This window comes from Cariama cristata, unplaced genomic scaffold (assembly GCF_000690535.1).
Source record: "Cariama cristata isolate BGI_N322 unplaced genomic scaffold, ASM69053v1 scaffold8116, whole genome shotgun sequence".
In the NCBI taxonomy this organism is placed as follows: domain Eukaryota; kingdom Metazoa; phylum Chordata; class Aves; order Cariamiformes; family Cariamidae; genus Cariama; species Cariama cristata.
This window is the reverse complement of record NW_009620345.1, coordinates 55,019-67,218: the sequence shown is the minus strand read 5'-3', so window position 1 is coordinate 67,218 and position 12,200 is coordinate 55,019. Positions and strand designations below refer to the sequence as shown.

At 35.6% G+C, this 12,200-nt stretch overlaps 1 protein-coding gene across 1 annotated transcript in view; it reads left to right on the top strand.

Annotated features, from left to right (window-relative positions):
• Positions 1–12,200, top strand: part of TRRAP (transformation/transcription domain-associated protein) — a 98,302-nt gene that overhangs the window by 50,848 nt on the left and 35,254 nt on the right. Inside the window, 9 exon segments of the mRNA XM_009701591.1 lie at positions 571–692; positions 1,608–1,821; positions 2,836–3,015; positions 3,378–3,524; positions 4,226–4,345; positions 4,639–4,926; positions 6,373–6,510; positions 6,914–7,026; positions 7,528–7,663. Of these exon segments, the coding sequence (XP_009699893.1) occupies positions 571–692; positions 1,608–1,821; positions 2,836–3,015; positions 3,378–3,524; positions 4,226–4,345; positions 4,639–4,926; positions 6,373–6,510; positions 6,914–7,026; positions 7,528–7,663 (1,458 nt within the window).

The window sequence follows — 12,200 nt, the reverse complement described above, 5'->3', positions numbered from 1 at the left end:
GATGAGGTTTGGAATATTTTATATCCGTTGTGAGAGTAGCTGGAGTTAAAGATGCTTAGCATTTTATTGGCTTGTATTAGGTGTTTGATCTCAAATGCTCTTTTGCTGAGAACTTACTTTAAGGTAAAAGTTTAAAAATATTTTTCATAGTAACTTGGATAGAGAGATCCTTCAGGAGAAGGATGAGTAATGCTGATTTAAAATGTATTATTCCTGTAACGTTTTGTGACCTCCTCAATTTGCTGTATTTTCTGTTAGAGTTGAGTACTTGACAATCTAGTGCTGTATAAAAGGACCTATGCTTTTTAAAATACGTTAGATTTTTGTAATCATTGAACAACTTAAACCTGTTTTTAGTCATGATTTAAAAATTCTCTAGCATGTATTAGAAGGATAAATGCTTGAGTTATTTTTCTTTTTAAGAACTATGACCTTCTACCAAGCTATTTTTCAGTACTTTAGAAGTGAAAGAGTGATATAAAGGATGGCTGAGGTGTACTTTGAACGAGCCAGTTGTCTGCATGTTTTAAGATGAATTGACAAAATTAATCATGTCTTCTTTTAACACAGACACCTACTCTCCGGGAGAAGTCCATTTTACTAGTGAAAATGATGACTTACATTGAAAAGCGTTTTCCAGAAGACCTTGAATTAAATGCCCAGTTCTTAGACCTTGTTAACTACGTCTATAGGTAATTACAGCAATTAATCATTTATTGCAACTTACTGGTTCATAATTTGTACCATATATGACCTTTATAACATGGCATCAATCTTTGTAGGTCTGAATTAAGTGGGGTTTTTTTTGTTTGTTGGGGTTTTTTTGTGTGTGTGTTTTTTCCTTCTCTCCCCTAAAATGCAAAATCAACTCATTTCACTGATACCACAGTACATACTTATGGAAGACAATTTGAAAATAGAAATTCCTTAGGATTTTCTTTTTGCCTCCGCTAAAATATCTCCACCATCCCAACCTCTTCCTGTCCCAAGATGCCAGGGCATCCTCATAGCTGATTGTATTCTAAACACTGTGGTGACAGCTGAAATCTGTCTGTCTTTTCACATCTGTAGGGTATAAAAGTTGTTTTTTTTCTTGGAAATTGACTATAAATTATACTTTCAGGAGAGTTACTTTGCTAGCTAAATTGGCAGGTTTTGTAATATGATGAAATAATTAAAATAGCTACCTTATCAACAAATGCCAGGTATTTAATTTTATGCTGATGATTCACATTATTTTGATTTAGTTTGCTGCTGTTCTGTTTGCTGGTTAACTGTGCAGAGCCCTGGTGTGGACACAGTGGTCGGAAGTTTTTATCAATGAACGTCATTTATCATTTCAAACAGAACCCAGATGCAACTGAAAGCATTTCACAATTACAATAAGATTTTGTCCTGAAAGAGTTTTTATGATAGTTCTGGGGCAGTTTTCTAACAAGCAGCAATATTTTCTTTGCTGTTTCTTCCAAAGTGCTTCACCTGGATGCATGCCACACCATGTGGGCTTCTACAGAATATCTTCTCTTTTGATTTTTAGTATTTTATATACAAAACCTAAAAGACTTCTCTTTCTAATGTCTCTGTCATTTCATCTTTATTCATTTTAGGGATGAGAATCTTTCTGGTAGTGAACTTACTGCTAAACTTGAGCCAGCATTTCTTTCCGGTTTGCGTTGTGCCCAGCCACTCATACGAGCCAAATTTTTTGAGGTCTTTGACAATTCTATGAAACGTCGTGTTTATGAGCGCCTACTTTATGTGACCTGTTCTCAGAACTGGGAAGCAATGGGAAATCACTTTTGGATAAAACAGTGCATTGAGGTAGGGAAATTGTTTGTATCAGAAATACGATTATGATTCAAGAAATATGTTTTATTTCCCATATTTCTTGGCTGGATGTAAAAGCATTATGCAATGTGTGTCTTGTAGAATGTATTATTTTTATCAAAGCTAAAAATACCAAGTCTACTGCCTTAGATACTCCCTGTGGTGCTTAAAAATAAATACAGTGTCTAAACCATGAAATGCTGGTGCTTGGAAAGTGGCTTTAATATCAACCTTCAAAATCTATTTTCTCTGCGAAAAGCTTAATGACCAGGTTAATACTTCTTAAGAAAACCCATTTCTTAAATGATGGTGATTACAGAAAAATACAAGAATTGTTGTAGTAGATGATTTCAATGATTTCAAGAAAACCGTGAAGGCTAGAGTGTCTGCTCTGATGGTATGACAATTCTAAGGTGGGATTGCATTGAAATGAAATTGCATTTTTGGTTAGTTTATCTAAAACAAAATGGGACCAAGCCTCTTTAATTTTTTTTGTTTTTATTTTTTTAACAATTTTCACATTAAAACATTAATTTAAAGTGACTATAAGGATAAATTATACTCTTAAAAGTACCAGAACTCCTTCCAGAGACATAAAAAACAGCATTGGCTTTTTTCCCCGCATCCTTTTTGGGAGGACTTTCATTATAATGGTGAGAGTTTGTATACATTAGCTGATTGAAGGCACTAAATATATGTGTTAAAAAGTACAAAATACAGAATTTAGACATAGAAGCTTCCTATTTCTTCAGTTTTTTCAGGAGAGGCTTGAGAAGCAATGTTGAAAAGTGTAGTCATGAACTTCAAAATGGTGGCAAAATGTGATGAGACTAAGAAGAGAATATATCAGTGTATTTATTGAATAAAGGTGATAAACGGACCTTAAAGATATTATTGCAACTTTTACCTTGTTGATAAATATGAAACCATAATTATATTGAATATATTCCTTGAAATACTACAGTAAAATGTATATTTGAAAACTCTCCTTGCTTTTTAATGTCTTAGCTCCTGTTGGCAGTGTGCGAGAGAAATACTACCATTGGGACAAGCTGTCAGGGTGCTATGCTGCCCTCTATCACCAATGTTATCAACCTTGCTGACAGTCATGATAGAGCGGCATTCGCTATGGTAACCCATGTCAAACAAGAACCTCGTGAAAGGGAAAACAGTGAATCCAAAGAAGAGGTAACTTTACAGAAAACACTGTAGAAAAAGAAATGTTTTTGATGGAATATAGCTTTTCGTAGTTTCTCATCTAATAAGTTTGGAGAATATGTCTTGAAGATGATCTGCACAGATTGTTCAGTGTATCTCGTGTTTAATACATTGTATTTTAACCATGCATGAGTTTCTTAGAACTTGCATTCATTCATTTAGCCTGTTCTTTACTGTAGCACTCTAGCAGTTATATATCTGAACCTGAAGAACTAGCAGAAATAGTGAGACCTGAAGTAAGTTGACTGGAAGAGTATTTTGTATTTGTATGGAAAAAAAGCAAAAGTATGTGGAAAATATCTGCATGCTGTGAGTTGTTTACTTCTCTATAGGATGTTGAAATAGACATTGAATTGGCTCCGGGAGATCAGACCAGTACACCTAAAACTAAGGAACTTTCTGAGAAGGACATTGGCAATCAACTGCACATGTTGACCAACCGGCATGACAAATTTCTTGACTCTCTTCGAGAAGTGAAGGTTGGTACAGGTTGTTGGTTTACTGACAAATCATTTTAAGACTGAAATCTTCAAACTGACTTGACACATTTTTTGTTTTTTCCTTTTTTTATCTTACACTTCTGATTTTTAGCTAAGTTTTTTTTATGTAGACATCTCTTATAATCTGATGTAATTTCTTATTTGCATAGGGTAAAAAATTCTTAGGCCTCCTCTTAATTGCTAGTTGTTACTGTATCCTTTTCCTACAAAGTTAAATTTCATCCTACTCCACCTGTAAGTGTATTTTGACTGTTCAGTTAAGAAAACAATGGTGGCGAAGACCATGTATAGAATCAAAAAAAGTGAATTGGCATCTTATGTTTAAATAATTTCTAAGAAGATAATTTTAACTGAAAGCTATGTTGAAATAATTCTCACAGTGGTAACAACTCTATCCAATTAACTTGATCATTCCTATTACCAAAGTCATCAACTTCTTTCCTTTTTCCTTCTTTTTTTCTTTAAACACTTACAGTAATGAATGAGTCTCGATCAACATGAAAGTAGGATTAAATTGTTGTTACAGTAGTCTGTATTGCTAAAGGAAACATACTTTTGATCTGTTGGTTGGAAAAGGCATTTGCATTGCGACTTAAACAGCTGTATAACTGTGAACTGTTTTTCCATAGCATTAATTGTCTTTTTCCCATTTATATGCATCTGTTTCTTTTTGTTTCTAGACTGGAGCGTTGCTGAGTGCCTTTGTTCAGTTATGTCATATTTCTACACCATTAGCAGAGAAAACTTGGATACAGCTTTTTTCACGACTTTGGAAAATCTTGTCTGACAGACAACAACATGTGAGAATCTCTCTCTCCTCACTTACAAATTCCGCCTTGTAAATCACGGGTGTTTCAGGAAAATATATTTGTGTGGTAAATGACTTCTTCACTTGCTTTGAGAAGTTTGCTATTCTTTGTGAATGCTGTATACCTCTATCAATACATCTTTTGAAAGAAATAGGACCTTCCATTTACAAAGAGAAATACACTTAGCAAATTATTGTTCCCTATATTAACGAGATTTTTAATCTAAATTCTCTAACTGAAGAATCTGAATGAACAGATAACTCTTCTTATGTTTTTTCTTCTAGGCTCTGGCAGGTGAAATAAGCCCTTTCTTGTGCAGCGGTAGCCATCAAGTACAGCGAGATTGCCAGCCAAGTGCACTGAATTGCTTTGTGGAAGCAATGTCACAGTGTGTTCCTCCCATTCCCATCAGACCTTGTGTCCTGAAGTACCTGGGTAAAACTCACAATCTCTGGTTTCGTTCTACACTGATGCTGGAACATCAAGCCTTTGAAAAAGGACTGAGTCTACAAATTAAGCCTAAACAGACAACTGAATTTTATGAGCAGGAAAGCATAACTCCTCCTCAACAGGTAGTGCTATATTAATTGAAATACCTTATGAAATGTGAAGGGAAAAACACAGTGACAGTACAGTACAATAGTATCATAGAATCATTTAGTTTGGAAAAGATGCTTAAGATCATCAAATTCTAACTGTAGACCTAACACTGCCAAGTCCACCACTAAACTGTGTCTATAAGCGCCACATCTACATGTCTTTTAAATACTTTCAGGGATGGTAACTCCACCACTTCCCTGGGCAGCCTGTTCCAATGCTTGACAACCTTTTCAGTGATGAAATTCTTCCTAATATCCAATCTAAACCTCCCCTGGCACAACTTGAGGCTGTTCCTCTTGTCCTATTGCTTGTTAATTGAGAGCAGAGACCAACCACCACTTAGCTACACCCTCTTCTCAGGTAGTTGTAGAGAGTGATATGGTCTCCCCTCAGCCTCCTTTTCTCCAGGCTAAACACCCCCAGCTCCCTCAGCTGCTCCCCATCAGACTTGTGCTCCAGACCCCTCACCACCTTTGTTGCCATTTGGTCACACTCCAGCACCTCAAGGTCTTTCTCACAGTGAGAGGCCTAAAACTGAACACAGTATTCAAGGTGTGGCTTCCCCAGTGCCGAGTACAGGGGGACAATCACTTCTAAATCTTTGTATTTAGAAGCTTGTTAAAGTAATGTCGATTTTTTATTTTTTTTTTGTGTTGTTGTTTTTTTTAATTTAATTCAGTGAAGAAATTCCTGTCCCTGGGTGTTTGTGAATACAGACACTTGCAACATTGACTGCTTTGTGTCTTACCTGCTTCTCGTGCTTTTCTTTCATCTGTCTGTCATTGGTATTTTCATATTTTTCTCTTTCTCCCTCTTTTCCATCTGCTTTTGACACTACTTCTCTGCAACACTGTAGAACTAGATGAAATTGTTTCTGCTCCTAATTTAAAATCTGGAGTAAAAGTCTGTATTGTCTCTGTCTCCCTCAAAGGGAGTATGCTTTCCCTAACTGAGTCTGTTGGTATATGACCTTATAGTATTATTAGCTAAACAAAACTGAGTTCCCTGTAAACAGGTGCTGTTGTGTTTAGTGGTCTGTCAGGTAGTTATGATCTACCTTTGCATGTTTGTGATCAGCTCAGGAAGCTAAATATTAGATTCTTTTTACATTAAAGACCAAGTTATTGGCTTGTTAAACAATTTTGTTTTCTATGATTTGATGTGATATATTAGGGAAGACAAGCAAGAATCAATGTACAAGCCATATGTTTATTTTGTGTAATGCAGAGTTATTCTTCTCAGTACTTGGTTGTTACTAATTGCTTGCCTTCTGGAGTTTTAAAGAGAGTTTATATAAACACTTCTATATTTCTGTGTCTTTCTCAATTTGCCTCAGTGTAGAACATATGGTTTTGTTATCTACTATGCTTTATAAGGGCAACTTGACTGTGGAGAAATATGTGTGCTTAACATTCTAGGAAATACTGGATTCCCTTGCTGAGCTCTACTCTTTGTTACAAGAAGAGGATATGTGGGCTGGACTATGGCAGAAACGCTGTAAATTCCCAGAGACAGCAACTGCTATTGCCTATGAGCAACATGGCTTTTTTGAACAGGTACGCTCTTGATATTAGAAATGATTTGAGTGGTTCTACTGTCAGGATGAATATTTTGGTCAGCAAGAAAATATTCTGAGTATTAATAAACAGCTTCAATCTTCTAAAACAGAAAGTGCCACAACTTCTGTACTGGCTAAAGTAGTAGTTTAAGCCTCTGTAATACGTGAGTAAGGTGAGATTTTTGAGGACATCCACCAGTTTTTCATTACATGTGTAAAGCTGCCAAATAATGACTATATTCAGGAAGGGGTTAACACACTTCACCTTTTTTTTTTTTTTTTTTAAACTTAGAATTTATAAAAGTTTTCTTATCACTTTTTTTTTTTTAAGAAAAGAAAAGAATGTTGACTTAACATGTATATAGCAGATGGAAAAATAAAATGGTGTGAATTTTATTTAGGCACAAGAAACTTACGAAAAAGCAATGGAAAAGGCGAAAAAAGAGCACGAACGGAACAATGCTTCCCCTTCGATCTTTCCTGAGTATCAGCTCTGGGAAGACCATTGGATTCGGTAAGACTTTAAAGCTGATGTAGACAAGTATTTTTACCCTTCAATAGAAGTAAAATACCCTGTTGGTTTAAAGCATTTATTACAAGAATAAACTTAGCTCAGAACTTAGCTTAGATACCAGGGAAACTTAAGGGAATAAAAATGCTATTCTTTACTCCCTTAACAGACCCTCAGAAGTGATATGCCTGAAGTGTTGTAAAAATGTAATTTGCTATTGGTGGAAACAGACTGGAGCTAAAATTTGTTTTTCCTATTTAAAATGGTTGTTCTGGGAGACACAAAATGCAGCTCTTCCCTGATCATAGATTTCTGTATTATAACTGGTAATAAATTTAAAAAAACCCCAACCTTCCCTCCTGGATAAAACTTTCTCAGTGCTTGCAAAGCTGTTCATAGACAAACAGATGTGCAGATAATATTCCAATATACAAGATTTATAGTCACTTTTATTGAAATTTTATTTTTTGGTAACCAAATTGACAATGGTTTTGATGTTCTTAGTTGCTCGAAAGAGTTGAACCAGTGGGAACCTTTGACAGAATATGGCCAGTCAAAAGGTCATATAAATCCTTACCTAGTACTGGAATGTGCATGGAGGGTCTCCAACTGGACTGCTATGAAGGAGGCTCTGGTGCAGGTGAGTGAGGGCTTTTTATGCTGATGTTTAGTTTCTTTCTTCATTTTACTGATTAGATTTCTAACAAGTAGCATCACAGTTCATTTCACAGACAGTGTGAACTGCTCTTTGGAAGTTTTCTTTGGTGTCCCAGCACACAGCTGGGTATTTTAATGAACTTGGTTCTCTTTTCTATCTGTTTATAAAGCTGTACTCTGTAAGAAATTTAGCCAGGACAGATGAAAGACATGGTGCATGGTAATTAAAAATCAAAAATGCTTACCGCGGAAGTGTGTGCTAGCAGGGATATGTGGAGAAACTTAAAATGGGACCCTTGCAAGTATATGGTCTTACTTAAAACAATACAATGTTGAGGAGGGACATTTTTTTGTTTTTATACCTTTACATGAACAAATGTTCCTTTTGCGAAAGGGAATAAAACATGAAAATTTATCTATTATCATCTCTTTCTCTGTGGGAAATGTAACTGTGCTTCCAGGTATAAAAAGGCAAAAGGTCATCGCCTCTGTTGTTTTTGTTTGTTTTAGCACCTGAAAGACAGAGCTAAAGCATTCTCAACTTCTATTGTCCAGACTTAAAACTGCTAAATGCAGTTTGTTCTGTTCATCTCCACTGCACATGACGGGGGATCAAGACATGTATGAAAATGTGAGGGTCAGGGACTTGTCAGCTAAATTTAGTTTACATTAAATACCTTAGTGTATCTGAGAAGTATTGTGAGGCTGTGTTTCAGGCTCCTTGTTAAAAAATCCCTGAAAAAGCAACACATAAAATCTCAGTTTCAGTGGTGAGGCTGGTGTACGCTGCAGATTATACCAGTAGTTATTGTTTTAATGAAGACAGTGACAAATTCGAAGTTGTTTATATGTGGCGGAAAATGTATGGGGATTACCTACTTGGCACGTGCTGGTTTTCTTGTTTTTTGGATTTTATAGCCATGCTTAGCTGAAGCATAATAGAAGGTTTGTTGTTCTTTCAGTAGCAATGTTTTTCTGTACTATCTGTCTGGGGATTGCCTCCTGTATCTGTCATATTTTGCTTTCTTTTTAAGTACTCAAGTACTTTATTGCTGCAAATTAGCTGCTAGATTTCTAACTTTATCCTCACTTTGAGTCTACTTTAGTTCCATTTAAAATAAGGCTCGTTTGATTTGCAATGTATCTATTACATATAATTTTAAAATATCTTGCGAACACCAGAGGTTGGAGCCAGTGTGGTCAAGACTGGAAAGTGGAGATCTAGCAAGAGATGAGGGACAAGAAGACCAGGTAATGAACTTCAGGCAATGAGCCTGAGATTGGGCAGCATTGAGAAGAATATGAGATGAGGATGAAGGAAGCTGGAGGAGGACAAATTTGACTAGGAGTGGCAGGGATAACTGGGTAAATAGACTTGAAACAAGAAGTTGAAGAAAGTGATTTCCTTTGAGAAAATGTAAAGGACTTGGTAAAATTATCAGAGAGGAGGGAGGCATTGAATTAAATGTTGCAGGGTGCATCAGTGAGACTGTGCAGGAGAGACAGGGTTTGAATTGATCGACAGGGAGAGAGATGGGTATTGGATTTGAACAAGATCGCTGGCATTGGATTTGAACAAGATCACTGGGATTACAGTAAGGGATAGGTTACTTCTGGGGGAAAAAATACTTTGATTCTGCAAAAGTAGGTTTATAAAGTAAATAAAATCATAATGCAAAAGCACAAGGGCATGCTTAGCTTTTAGACCATTGACTTTCAAAGGTATTCCCCAAACAATTTTTTCTCTGTATAATCTTTATACTAGAAAGCACACAAGTAAAAATACTGAGACCAGTTATAAGAAAGAGTAGGCTTTTGTGAAGTGACACTGTTTAAGTCACTGTTACAGAACAGTCACTTTTACTGGAAAAAAAAAGAAATAAAGCTAAAGAGTATTTTTTATCTCCTCTCAAATTGTGATGATTTGTGGTAAGCTTTGTGCTAGAAGTAAATATCATAATGATTGTACAGACTTCTAGATATATGTTCATGACAGAGAGTACTGAGGCTTTGAGATAGCGCTGCTAGTAGTTGTTTCCTGTAAGTTCCTTATTTGATGTTCTGTGGAATCTGAAAACTTGAATTTGGCATTTTCTGATGTTCCAAGGTTTCCTCAGAAGCTTAATGCATTGGTGGTTATACTTTTACAGTTTAAAGTTTACAGAACAATAAAATAGTTTGAGTTGGAAGGCACTTCTGGAGGTCGTCTGGTCCGATGCTACATTCAGAGCAGGGCCCAAGTAGATGAGGTTGATTTGTCTAGTAGAGTTTTAGTATCTCTTCAGAACTGAGATGCCACAGCCTTTCTGGGCATAGTCTTCATCTGAAGTAGCACAGGTGTACCCTGCCTGTGTTATATGTTGTTTCAGAAACTGGCACAGTACTTAGCTTCTTTTGTTAGAAACTAAGGAACTTGTGCATAGCAAGTGAGGTAGTTACCATGTTAATTTGGTAACGGATAATATGTCTTGTTTGTACTTTCCTTCTGTTGACCTTCCTGATTCATTATGGAGGTCGTTATTGTGTTCTACTTGTAATTCATTTTGGTGAACAACATGCAGTTGTAAAACATTTAACCTTCCCTTTGTCCTTTCCTGGGTTTCACTCATGAGACTGTATTCTGTGCTATCCATGTGCTTGATGAATGAATGCTCTGTAAAGTTTTGGCTGTTACAGAACAGTTTGAAGGTGTGAGGCACAGTACATACAGAAAAATAGCACTTCGAAAGATTTAAACCTGGAAGATCTTTTTTCTTTCCAAGTGTTCATAAACATTTTTTTTATGTGTGAGAGTAAAGTTTAAATGGCTAGGGAAACATACTGAAAACGATCCTCCATATTCTGGAAAGGTGCAACAGAAAATACGTAGGTAGATATTTTTATCTGAGAGCAAATTTTGAGGAATTCTTCCACATGCAAAAAAGTGGCCGTATTTAGGTAGTCCCTCACTTAATTGAGATTTATTGTTGCATGAATACTGTTTAAGTTTTAACTGGTAGGTATTAGTTCAAAAGTATTACAGGTCAAATTGGCAGTTGACTGTCTAGTTTCATAATATTTGCAGAAGATGAAACATCATTATGCAAAATGCTGAGTGTCCTTTAATTCCGGTATCTTGCAGGATTAAGTTCCTGTATACAAAATATCCTAACAGCATGCTTCATTGTGGCAACTTAGTCTCGTATGATAAATATGCTGAGTTGTATGTCTCTCTTACTTTCTTCAAAATCAGACTGAATATTACATTTTTAAAATGTAGTATGTTTATTCTTCTGTGACACTTTCTTTTGTCAGAAGGGAAAATAGGTGAATACAATCAGTATGTTTTGCTTTAAAGGCTAAACTGTGAAAACAATAAAAGTTGTTTAATTAATTAAAGGTAGTGTTGTCTTTTGATGGAACCTATATTAAAGGTGTCCAACCATTGCAACATTTGAAGTGGAATTTTTCGGTATTTCTAGTACTGATTCTTCACATTAAATAGGTGTCTCTAAAGATGGATTTTATCATTTATCAGCCCATGTGAAGCCAAATCTGTAAGTAGCAAGGTGTATACGCCACAAAAATTATCTTATAGGTTATATTTACATTTTAACTATCTTCTTTTGTTCTTATAACAAATGATATTTTGTGTCCTATTTAAGTGTACAACTTCAGTGGCTAATTACAGAAATAATATTATTTGAGAAACCTTTAAAGCCTAAAATAAGAACTGTATTGTACAGTATATTATAAACCTTGAGTTCGAACAGAATGAAATAGATCATGTCTGACAGGTTTTGGTTTTGGAGATTTGCAAGCTGAGTAGAAGTGACAACATGAGTAACTGCTGCTATGTGTTAGCTACAGTTATATTAAATGAGATATTTTCAGTAATGAGACATTTACTAAATGACTAAGGAGAAAATGCTGGTGAAGCCATAGATGGAGCTTTTGTGGCTCTACTCAGGTTCTTGTAAAAGTGTCAGGACACGTTTACATAAATATTAGGATATGAATGAATAATTGATTCTGTGCTGCTATACTCGCTGCTCCAATTTTACTGATATTTACTGTGGCAGTTTTTTATCAGGTTCCATGGTTAATTCACAAGAGAGGTCAGAAAATGGCAAATATGTATCAGTTTTTGGTAAATCTTTGTGAAACATTTTTAATAATCTACCTATTAAAGTTGAGCTATTATAATAGCAAGTGGCCTTTAATAGCACCCAAGACTCATTTCCATTTGCTCACATTGCCATTGTGTTTAATGATCCAGTAGATAATGTAATAAAGGAAGAGATTATTTTCACTGTGTAACTGTAAGGTTGCTACCTGGCAGTTTCTCTTTGCTGGCTCAGGCATAAAAGTCAGTTGAGGATAACAGAAATAACAATTGTAACACTTAAGATACAGTATATCAACAAGAAGATAATGCAGAGGGATTTCTGTGTTGCATATCAATCCATAAAGAGTTTGATGTAAAGCGGAAGAGAGAGAAGTGAAGAAGTTCTAGATTTAAGGCCTGCAGTGTCAGCTAG